The sequence below is a fragment of the Mandrillus leucophaeus genome, unplaced genomic scaffold (assembly GCF_000951045.1).
Source record: "Mandrillus leucophaeus isolate KB7577 unplaced genomic scaffold, Mleu.le_1.0 Scaffold106, whole genome shotgun sequence".
Classification (NCBI taxonomy): Eukaryota; Metazoa; Chordata; class Mammalia; order Primates; family Cercopithecidae; genus Mandrillus; species Mandrillus leucophaeus.
In genome coordinates this window covers 2,319,882-2,334,451 of record NW_012098765.1, presented here as the reverse complement: position 1 = coordinate 2,334,451, position 14,570 = coordinate 2,319,882, and the positions used below count along the sequence as shown (strand labels likewise).

Sequence of the window (14,570 nt, the reverse complement as noted above, 5' to 3'; positions counted from 1 at the left end):
CGAGGGGAGGGGGAGGGGAGGGGGTCCGAGCGGCCCCTAGGCCCTGTCCCTGTCGCTACTGCTCTCCAAAGTGGCCTCAGGGCCCGCCCGGGGTTGGGGGCGTGGGGGTGCCCTGGAGGAGGGTGCCTTTTTCCCTCGTCCTGTCTCCGGGTGCGTGCACCCTCTTCCGTCCTTCCCTCTGCCGCCGCGGACCCTCTCCCCGAGGGCCCCTCCCTTCGGTCAGTCTCGGGACCTCCCTTCCGTCTGGGCGTGTGTCCGCCCCCGGCCGGCTTCCTCCCGTCGGGCTCGGGTCGACCCTACCGCCCCGCTCCGTCCCGGGCCCTCCCTCCCAGCTTCCCTCCCAGCTTCCCTCCGGTCTGTTTTTCTGTCTCTGGGCCCCTCGTTCTCTTTGTCTTTGGACTCCCCAGTTTCCTCTGTCTTTTGACCCCCCCGCCCCCAACCCTGATTCTCTGAGAATCCCCCACATTTCTCTGTCTGTCTCTGGAACGCCGAGGCAGATCCCTCCTATTTTCCAAACTCCCTCCTTCCCACCCCTCCACACCACCCTTTTCTACTCCAGCCCTCCTTTCTCTGTCTTTGGTTACCGCGTCCCACAACCCGCACCACAGTCCTCTGTCTTAGGGTCATCTACCCAGCCTCTGGCCTCCAGCCTTTCCCTATCACTGTCCCTTGTCTGTCAGCGGACTCTCACACCTCCAGATTCTCAGGGTCTTCTCCCCGACTTGGCCCCAGGTTTTGGGGGACCTCTATAGTCAAGTCTGTCCTGGTCGTCTTCCCCACTCCTGCCCATGCCATCCCCTCTTTCCCTAGCCTGCCTGTCTCTAGCTCCTCTCACATCCCTTTTCTTTTTCCTTTTTCTAGCCACCCTGAAGGGTCCCTTCCCAAGCCCTTAGGGACGGCAGAGGACTTGGGGACCAGCAAGCAACCCCCAGGGCACGAGAAGAGCTCTTGCTGTCTGCCCTGCCTCACCCTGCCCCACGCCAGGCCTGGTGGCCCCCAGCTGCATCAAGAGGCAGAGGAGGAGGCGGAGGAGGGTGGCACCATGGGCCCGGGCGGTGCCCTCCATGCCCGGGGGATGAAGACACTGCTGCCATGGACAGCCCGTGCCAGTCGCAGCCCCTAAGTCAGGCTCTCCCTCAGTTACCAGGGTCTTCGTCAGAGCCCTTGGAGCCTGGCCGGGCCAGGATGGGGGTGGAGAGTTACCTGCCCTGTCCCCTGCTCCCCTCCTACCACTGTCCAGGAGTGCCTAGTGAGGCCTCAGCGGGGAGTGGGACTCCCAGAGCTACGGCCACCTCTACCACTGCCAGCCCCCTTCGGGACGGTTTTGGCGGGCAGGATGGTGGTGAGCTGCGGCCGCTGCAGAGTGAAGGCGCTGCAGCGCTGGTCACCAAGGGGTGCCAGCGACTGGCAGCCCAGGGCGCCCGGCCTGAGGCCCCCAAACGGAAATGGGCCGAGGATGGTGGGGATGCCCCTTCACCCAGCAAGCGGCCCTGGGCCAGGCAAGAGAACCAGGAGGCAGAGCGGGAGGGTGGCATGAGCTGCGGCTGCAGCAGTGGCAGTGGTGAGGCCAGTGCTGGGCTGATGGAGGAGGCGCTGCCCTCTGCACCTGAGCGCCTGGCCCTGGACTATATCGTGCCCTGCATGCGGTACTACGGCATCTGCGTCAAGGACAGCTTCCTGGGGGCAGCGCTGGGCGGCCGCGTGCTGGCTGAGGTGGAGGCCCTCAAACGGGGTGGGCGCCTGCGAGACGGGCAGCTAGTGAGCCAGCGGGCGATCCCGCCGCGCAGCATCCGTGGGGACCAGATTGCCTGGGTGGAAGGCCATGAAGCAGGCTGCCGAAGCATTGGTGCCCTCATGGCCCACGTGGACGCCGTCATCCGCCACTGCGCAGGGCGGCTGGGCAGCTATGTCATCAACGGGCGCACCAAGGTAAGGCTAGGTGGGGGCCTCTCTGGCGGGGCTTTGCAGCATCCTGGTTTGGCATTCAGTGCTCTGAGCACAGTGGGTTTGGAGACAGGCTTCTGGGGGGCTTCTGGGTTTAGGCAGTTCAGTGGAGTGGGTTGCTCACTTGTGGGGACTCGGGGGGGCCTTGTCCTCCCTGTGGGCCTTAATGTGTGCACCTGTAAGCTAGGAGTTTGTCCTGGAGCCACAGTGGTTCTTGACTTTGCCAGGAATCCTCTTGAAGAAACTCATGAGAGTTGCTGACATTCACAGCATGGGCCTTGGTGGGGTTCATGGCCTCCTGGTGTCTGTCTGGGGCCCCAGACCAAGCGCAGTGATGTAGACAGGCACACAGTTCACTTGTCCGTCCTCTGTTGCTGTCTGTCCCTGTCCGCATCCTTCCCTGTGCTCCTGTTGTCCATCCCTGTTTGCTGGCCCATGTCTCTAGTTCATTCATCTGTCTCCCAGGCAGGAGAAGCAGAACGGGTAGGGTGTGATGAGTGAGCCCTGGGCTGAGGGAAGGAAAGGGGTGCTGCCCGCTAGGCCCAGTGCCTGGCTCTGGACTGCATTGTGCCCTGGGTCCCTACTGTGTCATCTGCATCGAGGACAGTCTCCTGGGGCTGGTACTGGGTCGCTGCCTGCTGACCCAGGTGGAGCTCTCATCCCCATGTCTCCCACCCTTCCCCGTCCCAGTCCCTGCCATCCATTCCCCCTGTCCTGTGTGTCACTTCCTCCCTTCCCATGTTTGTCTCTTCTCTCTGCCTTTATGTGTTTGTTCTTAGTCTCTTTTTCTTTTTGCTTTAGAACAGTAGTTCTTAATTGTATTTTGGAGTCTGGGTCTTTTTGAGAATCTGTCAGAGGCCACAGATCCTCTCTTAAGACAAATACTCATTTGCTTGGAGTTTCCAGGCAGTTGTCAAGGCCTCATGGCCTCCAGCTGCCTGTTCAGGAACCTGGGGTCAGGAGCCCAGCACAGGACAGTGGTCCACAGGGCCCTTCCGGCGTGCTGACAGGATCACTGTCTCCATAGGTGGTGTGGGGGCCTGGCCTTGAGTACAGGGCTTGGTGTCCTTTGGACAGGGCCCTGTGGGGAGTGCCCACTGCTCAACACAGCGATGCCTGGCTGGCCGATGGCACGGGCTGTGTTGTGCCCTGCAGGCATGAGGCTGAGCTCCTGATGTCCCCTGCCTCCTCCTGCAGATCCCATCTTGGGTTCTGCCTCTGTGTGGCTTTCCTCTCAGGCTGGAGCTGGCTCAGGGACCAGGGCTCCCCCGGGGCCAAGGCCTGTTTCCTCCCCACCCCAGCTGGAACTTGTTCTACTTCCCTCTCCCTCCCGTTACTTGATAGCTGAGCCAGAGCTGGCCCCTCCCTGGGCTTGGCTCCGTGCGGGCAGGATCAGTGGCCTCCCTGGCTCAGCATCTTCACACCAGGTTGGCTGTTGTCCTCGTCAGGGGGAGACCAGAAGGGCTGAGTGGCCCAGATGGGACACTGCTCTGAGCCTCAATTTGCTGATCCACGGAACAGGAAAACCAGGTTACATCTCCAGCGAGTCTGTGGCAGTTTGGGGTGGGGAGAGTAGAAGGAGAAGATCTCTTGTCTTTTTTTTTTTGAAGACAGAGTCTTGCTCTGTTGTCCAGGCTGGAGTGCAGTGGCGAGATCTCGGCTCACTGTAAGCTCCACCTCCCAGGTTCATGCCATTCTCCTGCCTCAGCCTCCCGAGTAGCTGGGACTACAGGCGCCCGCCACCTCGTCCGGCTAATTTTTTGTAATTTTAGTAGAGACAGGGTTTCACCGTGGTAGCCAGGATGGTCTCTTATCTCCTGACCTCGTGATCCACCCACCTTGGCCTCCCAAAGCACTGGGATTACAGATGTGAGCCACTGTGCCCGGCTGGATCTGTTGTCTTTTGGTGCCTCTGATGCCCACCTTCCAGGGGGTTGGGGACAGGGCCCCGGCGAGGATTGGAGAGGGGAAGTGTTTGGACCTTTTTAGCCTTAGGTGACCCTAATTGTCCTAGGGAGGTAAGGATAGGCCAGGCTGGACTGGGAACATAGGGGAGGAGCCGTCCCCTCCCCAGTGAGAAACAACTCCAGGCTTTTCTGCTTTTAGAGGGCGCCATCTGGACTCTGCTGGACTCCAGGGTAAGGCTGTGGGGTGCTGAGGTGGGCCACAGCAGTTGCCGTGGGGACACGGATCACCAGTGTGGCGGGCTAGAGCCAGTGGGAATCTGCTTCTTAGTCCGTTCTTAGTGGAGCTCCTGTGTTCTACCTTCCGCCAACTCCTTGACTGGGGACAGGTGCTCGGTTGACCTGTAGTTGGGAGAGAGTTGACTCCCACTGGCAGCAAGGGCCACCAGAGGGGACCCCAGGGAGGGTCCACCTTGCTTGGTTTACTCCTGGAAGAGCAGCTTGGAGGTGGGACAGTCACAGGCTTCTGACTGGGGGGTGTGTGTAGTGGTGTTGGGTCTCTTGGCAGACCCATTGTCACCAATAGCCTTTAAGTCTTTAGTCTCCTGGCCCTGGTCCCACCTGCCCCTCCCCTAGGTGGGAGGGGTTGAGAGCAAGTTTCCTGAGGCCTTCCCCTGTGAGGGCAGGAAGTAGATACTTTCCTTGGGGCCAGAGGATGCTTTCACCCCCAAGGTGTGTGTATGTGGGGGAAGGGTGGGGCCCTAGAGAGCAGGTTCCTGTTTCTGCATGTGTCCTGTGTGCTTGGTGGGAGGTGCTGTGTGAGAATGTACAGGACAGGAGGGAACACAGCAGAGCTGGGGTGCAGAGGAGGCCCAGAGCAGTGCGCTCAGTCAGCAGGTACTGCATTGGGCACTGGGGAGACTGACGTGGCCCCAGGGGCTTCGCTGTGGCTGCCTTCCAGGCCAGTACTAGGTAAACAGGTGCCTGTGCTGATGCCATGTTGCTAGGAGTGGAATGGACAATCAGCTGGAGTACTCAAGGTGACCCTTGGCCTCTGAATCCTGAATAACAAGGAGGGTCAGAAGGGAGAGTGTCCCAGGCCAGTGCAGAGGCCTTGTGGTGGTGATGAGCTCAGCCTGTTGAGGCATGGAGCGGAGTGATGGGAGTGGCACATGAGGTTGGGGGCCTTTGAAGCTGTGGCTGGGAATTTGTATTTTCTTGGGATGCAGCGAAGACCTGGAGAAGAGGGGCTCTGGCTGCTGTGTGGGGAAGGATTGTGGTGGAAGAGGGTGCAGCACTGGACCCCTTCCCTGTCACCCATCCACGTGCATCATCAGTGTAATCTCTGATTGGATTCCTAACTGGGGAGGCCTTGCCCATCTCTAGTCAGTAACTCACTGATTCCAAGCCTCCTGGGCCATGGCCAAATTCTTCTCCCAGTGAGGTGGGTGCTCAGAGTGTCGACCCATCTACAGGGAGTGAGCAGTGCAAAGAAGGTGCCCCTTCCTGAATCTTGAGGTGTAGGGTTTTTCCTGGGGGCCTTCTCACTAATTGTACTCTGGTGCTGCCAGAGAGAAGGTTGTCAGCTTCCCACTGCTAGGTGGCCGTAGATGGTGGCAGCCCTCTCTTTCCAGGGCAAGGTCTGGTGGGCAAGGGTGCACATGGTTAATGCAGAGTAGCTTAACATCCACCACAGAGGGTGAGCCCTGGGATAATGTGTTGGGAGGCGTCCTGGGGAGAGTGAGGATTGAAGCAGCCCAGCCTGCCGTGGTGTGCGTGCTTGGCAAGCATCCTGTTGTGGCAGCAGCCACTGATGTTTGATCATGAATGTTTATCTTGGGGCTGTCTTGCTGGGCTGGGCCCATAGGTGTAGCTGAGCATTCGTGGGGAGCAGACGCCAGCAGAGTTGTACCAGGGCGGAGAGGTCCAGACAGATGGTCCAGGCTGGGGAGAAGCTGAAGGGTCTTTGTGCCAGTCCTCCCCTTTTTGTCTGCTACTGCAGTGACTTTGGGCAGAGGGTGAGACAGGGACCTTTTTACATTTTTAAATGGCATTTCAGCCTGTGCTCCATGTGGCAGGCACTGTGCTGGCTGTCTTCCCAGACACTTGTTATCTTGTTCACTTGTTCCACAACAACCTGTGAAATAGCCGTCAGCTCCATTGGATCCATGGATGAGGAACCTGAGACCAGGAAGTCACCTGCCTGATGCCACAGCTCCTGTGGCAGCACTGAGACTTGAACCAGGGAATTGGGTCTGCAGAGGTGGCTGGGCCATTTCCTTTACCTCTCAGCCACCTTTCTGCCAGCTCGCTGATGACAAACATCCCGGGGCCCTGGCTGCAGCATGGTAGGGCTGGATCAGGGGAGTGGCAACTGTCAGGCAGAGGAAAGAACCCTGTAGACAGAGAAACCAAGCCCTGTTAGGTCTCCGGGGGATGTGGGTCCAGAACCTCCCAAGTTATGTTCTCAGAGGGATGAATTGCTACTGCTGTAAACAGAGCAGGTGTTTATTACCCCTGTTGTACACATCAGGCAGTTGAGGCCCATTCAGGTGATGGATCTGGCTAGGGTTATCCAGCAAATTATCCTTGGCGTTGGAATTAGGTCTCACTTTCTATTCAGACTGTAGGTTTTGGCTCCTGTTCGGATGTCTATGGGACAGATAATTTAGTGGGGATTCTTTGTAATCCAGGGTAGCAGTTCTCACATTGCTGCATGGTAGAATTACCTGGGAACCTTTACCAATTTCAGGCCCTTCCTTAGACCAGGTACATCAGAGCCTCAGAGCTCCCCAGGGGGTTCCACTCCACAGCCAAGGGTAAGAATTCCTGGTCTAGGGCTGTGAGGCCACCTCCTTGCACACCTGAAAATGTTTAAATTGATATTATTCTGAAATAGCTGAGGTAGGGTTTGGGATATCTTGAAACAAACCGTCTGTTACTAATTGAGCCCTAGCTGGGTGCCAGGCCCCAGGTATGTGTGTGGAAGGGAGTGGGCTCTTGAGGCCCAGGAGTTGAGGTTTCTGATGGACTTGGAGATGGGATTTTGGCTGAAAATGGAGAAATTATTTTGGGGCAGGCACTTGGAACCCTTGACCCAAGGAATACAGGGCAAGAAGGGGTGGGAAAATAGGTAATTCATGGCTGCTTCTCTAAGATGTGCCTGCCCAGCCCCAGTAAACCTACCTCCCTCCATTCCTGCCAGGCCATGGTGGCGTGTTACCCAGGCAACGGGCTCGGGTACGTAAGGCACGTTGACAATCCCCACGGCGATGGGCGCTGCATCACCTGTATCTATTACCTGAATCAGAACTGGGACGTTAAGGTAGGGGTGAGGGCGAGGGTGGGGCTGGGGTCAGGGCTAGGGCTGGGGTCAGGGCTAGGGCTGGGGCCGGGGCAGGTGGGGCTGGAGCCGGGGTAGATGGGGCGTGCATCCACTCCATTTTCCACTCTCAGCCCAGATTCTGGCATTCTCCTGTTCCTCTTCTCAGCACACAGCCAGGGGTGCAATCTGCTGGCTCTTCCTGGGAAATGGCACCTCCTCCTCTCTATCTGGCTGTGTGATGGGAACTCCCCTCTTTCCGGGAATGGTGCTGTCTGCCCAGCCCCACCCGGCCTTGTAATGAACACTTTCCCCCTTTTCCTGTCTTTAGTAGCTTCCTGCCCATCTCCATGGTGATGCAGACTCTGGGTTGTCATTCATTTTGAGAGCCCGAGGGGTGGGAGGGAGTGATGCGGGCGGACGCTGCGCCCCCTAGTGGGCTCCCAGGTGCTGTGGGAGGCAGCGGCTCCTGGCTGGACCGGCCAACCTCATCCTCTGGCCTGCCCCCAGGTGCATGGTGGCCTGCTGCAGATCTTCCCTGAGGGCCGGCCGGTGGTAGCCAACATCGAACCACTCTTTGACCGGTTGCTCATTTTCTGGTCTGACCGGCGGAACCCCCACGAGGTGAAGCCAGCCTATGCCACCAGGTATGACCTGTACTTCTGGGGATGCACCCAGGTGCTCCCCCTGTGACAATGTCCTGTCAGAGCCTCAGAGTGACTAGGGAGCGACCAAGTACTGAGAGGGGGCCTAGGTGGGAGCAGAACCGGGTGGCTGAAAAGGATGGCCTCCTAGCATGTGTGGATATGGTAGCTGGAATTGCAGAAAACTGATGTCCAACCATCCTGGTCCCCAGGTACGCCATCACTGTCTGGTATTTTGATGCCAAGGAGCGGGCAGCAGCCAAAGACAAGTATCAGCTAGGTACCTGCTCCCCTCCCTCCAGTCCTTCCTATTCTGTGGGCCCTGTTGGGCCTCACGCCACCCCATCCCCCTCATCAGCCTCTTGTTAAATCTCACCACTCATTTTTCTTCATCTCTGCCCACCTTCCTTAGACAGTCCACTCTTCTGGTACCCCAACAGGAGCCCCATTTCTTCCTGGTCCTCTCCCCATTTCCCCAGGTTTCCCTTGGCTTTTTTGTCCCTCTCTTGATGACTCACTGTCTCCTGTCCCCTCTCACCTCTCACCCCCAGCATCAGGACAGAAAGGTGTCCAAGTACCTGTATCACAGCCGCCTACGCCCACCTAGTGGCCAGTCCCAGAGCCGCATGGCAGACAGCTTGCCCTGACTTCAGGAGAGCCCTGGGCCTGTATTGGCTGCTCCTTCCCTGCCACCGCTGCTGCTTCTGACTTTGCCTCTGTCCTGCCTGGCGTGGAGGGCTCTGTCTGTTGCTGAGGACCAAGGAGGAGAAGAGACCTTTGCTGCCCCATGATGGGGGCTGGGGTTGTGACCTGGACAGGGGGCAGCCTTGGAGGCAACCATTACCAACTGAAGCTGGGGCCTGGGTCCTACCCTGTCTGGTCATGACCCCATTAGGTGTGGAGAGCTGGGAGGAGGCATTGTCACTTCCCACCAGGATGCAGGACTTGGGGTTGAGGTGAGTCATGGCCTCTTGCTGGCAATGGGGTGGGAGGAGTACCCCCAAACCTTCTCACTCCTCCAGCCTGGAATGTGAAGTGACTCCCCAACCCCTTTGGCCATGGCAGGCACCTTTTGGGACTGGGCTGCCACTGCGTGGGCAGAGTAAAAGGTGCCAGGAGGAGCATGGGTGTGGAAGTCCTGTCAGCCAAGAAATAAAAGTTTACCTCAGAGCTGCACACATCTGACTCCATCTGCAATTTAGGGCCTTTATTGACCAAGGAGGGTGTGGAGGTTTGAGGGCCAGTGAGCCCACTACAGTGGAACCTGACCTCAGCAGGCCACTAGCTGGAGCTGGAAGGCTGGGGGGACACTGCCCAGGCCAGTGAACTGCAGGTGAGGTTGATGGTGCCAGGGTTTACCACAGAGAGCAGGCGGAACCTCTGTAGGGTGGCTGTAAGGAATAGGAAGATCTCCAAGTGGGCCAGGCCTGCACCCAGGCACATCTGCTTTCCCAGGTACACGGGTGCATAGTGAGCACCATGCACCCCAGAGCTGGTCCCCTTCCTCCCCTGCCCGCACCTGAGGCAAAGGGCATGAAAGGGTCATTGCCCTGGAACTTGCCCTTGTCCAGGAAGTTGGTAGCATTGTCCAGGAAGTTGGTAGGGTTGAAGCATTCTGGGTCTTTGAATTGAGTGGGGTCAGTGTGCAGTCACAAGCAGGGGAATCACAAAGGTGCCCTGGGGGCACATGCAACTAGGTTTACCTGTGGGCTTGGTGAGCACGTGCACCTCCTCCATCCAAGGCCCTTTTTAAAAGCCCAAGGGAATAGGCCAGGCAGGTAGCTCACGCCTGTAATCCCAGCACTCTGGGAGGCTGAGGAGCATGGATCACTTGAGGTCAAGAAGTTGGAGACCAGCCTGGCCAACACGGCGAAACCTGTCTCTGCTAAAACCACAAAAATTAGCCAGGTGTGGTGGCAGGTGCCTGTAATACCAGGTATTTAGGAGGCTGAAGCAGGAGAATTGCTTGAACCCAGGAGGCGGAGGTTGCAGTGAGTCGAGATCATGCCATTGCACTCCAGCCTGAGCAATAAGGTGAGACTGTCTCAAAAAAAAAAAAATAAAATCAAAAAACAAAAACCGAAGGGAAGGCAGGCCTGCTATCCTGCTCCAGGAGTAACTGATTGTGCTTCAGTTTGCACAGCGCACACCCACCGATTTTGGCTGATCTCGGAATACACCTCATGCACCCGGGCCCCGCACAGGATTCCCAAACTCAGTGGGCACCTTTGGGCAGACAGTGGCTGTGCAAGTGGGTGTTGAGGGTGAGCGCGGTAGCCCCAGCGGCACCACGCTGATGAAGCGCTGGATCTGGAGCAGCACTGCATTGGTGTAGGGCAGTCGCTGGTGGTCGTCCGGGCTTGGGGCGCGCCTCCACCCTACTACAGGGTCCAGCTCCTGCACCTTGGCTGGGGCCGGGGTAGGGTGTGAGCTGCGCACTTCCAGGACCCTCCAGCCATCCCCAGGCCGCAGCCTCCCATTCTGGGTCTCCAGCTCGCAGACCTGCCACCTCTGGGTACTTAAGCAGAACGAGGAGTCCATAGCACAGGGTGGTGCTCGTTTCGGTGCCACCAAAAGAAAGGTGTGTCATCATTACTGACGTCTCCTCCTGGAAGTGGCTCTCTGGGTCCTGCTGTTACTGTGGGCAGAGGAGACGCGCTGCCGCGTGCCAGGCACCTGTTGGTGGGAGGCAAGGATAGAGTTTAGGGAGCTGGGAACCACGTCTTACCCATCTGGTCAAGCAATCGATGAAATCGCGGGGCTCCGCCGGCTGCCGCATCTGCCAGTGTTGCTGGATTTGCTCAGAGATGAAGACCCACAGCTCCGAAAAGTTTCGGAAGATTCGGCGGTGCCGGCCTGACAGCCAGTCCATGAGGGACGGGGAAATGTACATCTGGAGAGACAGGGTCTCAACAAGGGCCCTGGACAAGGCCACTAGGTCTTAGTTTCCCTTCAGGGAGATTGGACCAGGACATTGATATTGGAGGTTCTAGAACTCTTCCAAGAATCTAACTGTCCCATTCTAATGATCCACTGTAGGTAGGTCTGTGTACTCGGGATTTGGCATAAGGCTGGACGCACAAGGGAGAGACTGTGGCCGGCCCTCTCACCTCGCCCCATCTGGAGCTCATGATGCGGAAGATGTCACTGAAGAGGTTCAGGAGCCTCAGGAACTCCGGGTCCCCGTAGCCATAGCGGTTCCCGAAGACAAGAACAGATAACATTGGATACAGCATTATCCAGTAGTCGCACGGGGTCAAACGGGGCTCCTGGGGGTAGGAACAGGACAGTGGTCATAATGCGTGGTCCTGCCCCCAGCCAGCCCCATGGGCTTACTGGCTTCCTTCCACCCAAATACCTTCCCGTGGCCTCATCTTGGCAGTCCGAGGGCCACTCCCACACCAGGCCCTTCTGCCCTCCCAGCCAGGCCGCACCAATGGTGGCTTGCATTTCGTCTAGCAGACAAGACGCTGCCTCCAGGACATGCGCCTGGATGGTCCGTGTACCTAACCCCAACTCCTTCAGCGCTCCAAGTGCAAAATTGCGCAGTGTCCACCAGCGCGGCCCGTTAGAAAAGGGGATTCCTGTGGTAGGGACAGGAAAGGAGGCGGGCCCGGGAGTTGGCCACGCCCCATCCAGGAAGCGCCAGGTCGCTGGCTACATCCCTTTCGGGGCCTCCGACTCCTGCGGCCGACTTCCTGCGCTTTGCTTCTTTACCGGACCTCTAAGTGCCCTATCCACACATTGGCCCCGCGTTTGCTGGGCTCGATTGCTGACCTAGGCTGGCTCTCGGGCTTTGACTCTTAGGCTCTTCTCTCCTCTTGGCTGCAGGATGAACCTCGATTCGAACCTTACGCTTTAGCGCCGCCGCGCCCTCTCTCGGCCGTTTGCACCTCATTAGCTGGAGTCTCTATTAGGCCCCGCCCCCATTTGCCCGCCTCTACCGTTTACGGGCCTAGCCTGAGGTGTGCAGGCGGGCACGGCCAGCGCCCGGGCCTCACCGTGTCCGCGTGTGAAGCGTTCGAAGACTGCCATGGACCCGCGGCCGGAGAAGGCATCCGCCTGTAGCACTAACGCGTCCCGCAGCGCTGCGTAGCCGCACAGCACCACGGCAGGGCGCGGGCCCAGCTGCACTGTGAACACCGGGCCCCAGCGGCCGGAGAGCTACAGGGAGCCGGTGCTCAGCTGGTGCCCATCGGGTTTCTCATCGGAGCCCTCGCCCCCAGCTCTCTCTTCCTTCAGACTCAGGAGTCCTCGTCTCGGGCCCTCATTCTTCAGGCCCAGGAGTTCAGATTCCCAGCTCCTTCCTCCCTGCGATCCAGGAGTCCAGGCCCCCACTTTCTTCTTCCCTTGGGACCTAGAAGTCCAGCTTCCCAGCCTCCTGCACCCTCAGAGTCGGGCTTTTGGGCCCTCAGTACTCAGCCTCCCCACCTTGAACCAGGAGAACAGACCCTCTGCTCCCCTCTTTCCACAACCTGATTTCCTGCTCTGGGCTCCTTCCTTACTACCCAGTGTCCCGACCCCAAGCTGTCCACTCCCTAGTCTCCTTTCCTAGAACTCAGGAGTCCTGAGCACTCATCCTTCCTGTCCTTCCTCAGGGTCTTAGAGTACAAGCCCTTAGCTGTCTTCATTCAGGAGGAGTTCTAGTCCCCAGCGCCACCTCCACGGATCCAAAATTCCGTTCCCCCATTCCTGTAGGGAATGGAGTGCGTGGTCCGTGCCTCCGGACTGCAGCTGCAAGTTCCATAGCAATGGGAATGGCCTGGGCCGGGGAGGTAGGGACCCCCCGCATCTGAGCGCGGCACCCACCCTACCCCCACTGCGCCAGCGCCAGCGCCAGTACCAGAAGCCACAACAGCAGCGCTGCGATACCCGTGATCATCATGCCTGCAGTTCTCCACGCCTGGACCTCTATTTGATTTCCAAAAGGTCTTGGGTGGAGCAGGGGCGGAGACCCGACGTGGGAGGAGTGGGCGTCTCTGGGCTGTTCATTCCGTGGATTCCCCAACCAGACGCCACCACCCTGCCTCCAGCCTTAGTGGAACTGTGCCCTGGCTCCCCCCACCCTGCCCCCAGCCCTAGTGGAACTGTGCCCTGGCTCCCCCCCGGCCCCCAGCCCTAGTGGAACTGTGCCCTGGCTCCCCCTGGCTTTTTTTGTGTGTGCCTGCCTCAGCCTGCCCTACTTAGCAACTTTCGTGCACTAGCATTTTCATGTCAACACACCTGGCCAGCAGGTGCAGCCTCCTGAGCCCCTAGCACCTTTGAGTCCAATTTACTCGGCCTGCAGGTGTGTATTCCTCAATCTCCAGGCCACCTCTGGGCCCCCTGAATGCTGTACCCTGGACCTCTGATTCCTAAATACACACTGACTCTCAAATACACTTCTTCTTCTTCTATTTTTTTTTTTTTTTTCCTTAGAGTTTCACTCTTGTTGCCCAGGCTGGAGTGCAGCGGTGCGATCTTGACTCACTGCAACCTCCACCTCCCAGGTTCAAGATTCTCCTGCCTCAGCCTCCCAAGTACTTGGGATTACAGACATGCACCACCAGGCCCGGCTAATTTTTGTATTTTTAGTAGAGACGGAGTTTCACCATGTTGGCCAGGCAGATCTCAAACTCCTGACCTCAGGTGATCCGCCTGCCTTGGTCTCCTGAAGTGTCGGGATTACAGGCCACTGCGCCTGGCTCAAATAGACTTCTAAAGACATCCCTGACACTCCTGTGCTCTGTGCCTGTGATTCCTAGGAGCTCACACCTGAGCCCTTGTCACTTCCATTGTTCTTGGGACCCTGTGTGCTACGCTTGTTCCCCAAGAGGGGGCAGACTCAGGCCTGGATGGGCCAGGGCTGGGGTGGTGGGAGCGGTGAGGTTGGGGCTGTATTTGGAACAGACTGTTCAGGAATGTGGTCCACCCTCCTGCCTGCCCCTGCTTGGCCAAATCCAGCCTTCCTCCGAGTGCCTGGCACAGGGCCCAGACCTGGGGAGGTGGGGGGACTGTGCAGAGCCTAGGACTGGCATTGTCTCTGGGAGGGTCTCTCTTGTGTATCTCTGTTTCATCTCAGTCTCACTTGCTCTCCCCCTCCCCCCCTCCCCTCCCTTTCCCTTCCCTCTTTTCTTTCTCTCTCAGAGTCTGGCTTCTGTCCCCCAGGCTGGAGTCCATGATACAGTCATGGCTCACTGTAGCCTCTACCTCTTGGGATCAAACAAGCCTCCCACCTCAGACTCCCGAGTAGCTGGGACCACAGGTGCACACCACCACGTCCGGCCAATTTTTGTATTTTTTGAGGAGACAGGATCTCATTGTGTTGCCCAGGCTGGTCTCCAACTCCTGGGCTCAAGCAATCTTTCTGCCTTGGTCTCCCAAAGTGCTGGGAGTATGGGTGTGAACCAGCGCACCCAGCCTCCCTCACTCTCGGTCTCTGTGTTTCTGTGTTCATCTCTCTCGCTCCTCTTTCTGTCTCTTCCCGTCTCTCTCTTCTCTCAGTCTCTGCCTGTTTGTGTCTTTTTTCTGTCTCTCTTTTCAGTATGTCCGTGTCTTCCTCTCTCTATCTCCCCCAGTCTGTGCTTCCCTTTGTCTCATCCTGGCACTTCTGTGCCTCTCCTTATCTCTTCAGGGTGCCTTTCTGCATGTTGACCCCTTTGTACCTCCATATTCTGTCCTGCCCTGTCCTGGGTCTTCCTACCTGTCAGCCTTTCTGGAACCTGGTGACTGACAGGGGTTGTGGGGCAGGGCCCCTGCTCAGAGCTGCTGACTCCA

At 58.2% G+C, this 14,570-nt stretch overlaps 2 protein-coding genes across 3 annotated transcripts in view; one reads left to right on the top strand and one right to left on the bottom strand.

Annotated features, from left to right (window-relative positions):
- Positions 1–8,992, top strand: EGLN2 (egl-9 family hypoxia-inducible factor 2). 2 transcript variants are annotated; one of them, XM_011983590.1, is made up of 6 exons: positions 1–150; positions 862–1,929; positions 7,054–7,173; positions 7,681–7,817; positions 8,027–8,094; positions 8,366–8,992. In XM_011983590.1, the coding sequence occupies exons 2-6, from the start codon at positions 1,093–1,095 to the stop codon at positions 8,419–8,421; spliced, it is 1,218 nt and encodes a 405-aa protein (XP_011838980.1). In that variant the 5' UTR covers positions 1–150; positions 862–1,092; the 3' UTR covers positions 8,422–8,992. The 2 variants fall into 2 exon arrangements, with proteins under 2 accessions (XP_011838980.1, XP_011838974.1); XM_011983584.1 differs by having other exon boundaries at positions 1–218.
- Positions 8,993–9,007: 15 nt separating this feature from the next.
- LOC105542603 (cytochrome P450 2F2-like) overlaps positions 9,008–14,570 on the bottom strand; it is a 68,556-nt gene continuing 62,993 nt past the window's right edge. The window contains 13 exon segments of the mRNA XM_011984212.1: positions 9,008–9,146; positions 9,149–9,270; positions 9,339–9,455; positions 9,457–9,534; positions 10,081–10,222; positions 10,317–10,451; positions 10,533–10,707; positions 10,925–11,027; positions 11,029–11,083; positions 11,249–11,398; positions 11,816–11,985; positions 12,520–12,599; positions 12,601–12,624. Coding sequence (XP_011839602.1) covers positions 9,085–9,146; positions 9,149–9,270; positions 9,339–9,455; positions 9,457–9,534; positions 10,081–10,222; positions 10,317–10,451; positions 10,533–10,707; positions 10,925–11,027; positions 11,029–11,083; positions 11,249–11,398; positions 11,816–11,985; positions 12,520–12,599; positions 12,601–12,624 — 1,413 coding nt within the window. The 3' untranslated portion in view covers positions 9,008–9,084.

Excerpts from the sequence above, each read along its gene's own strand:
- EGLN2 (XM_011983590.1), top strand. The coding sequence starts at position 1,093 with ATGGACAGCCCGTGCCAGTCGCAGCCCCTAAGTCAGGCTCTCCCTCAG. Across the intron at positions 1,930-7,053 it reads TCATCAACGGGCGCACCAAG|GCCATGGTGGCGTGTTACCC; the intron begins GTAAGGCTAGGT and ends CATTCCTGCCAG. Across the intron at positions 7,818-8,026 it reads AAGCCAGCCTATGCCACCAG|GTACGCCATCACTGTCTGGT; the intron begins GTATGACCTGTA and ends CCTGGTCCCCAG.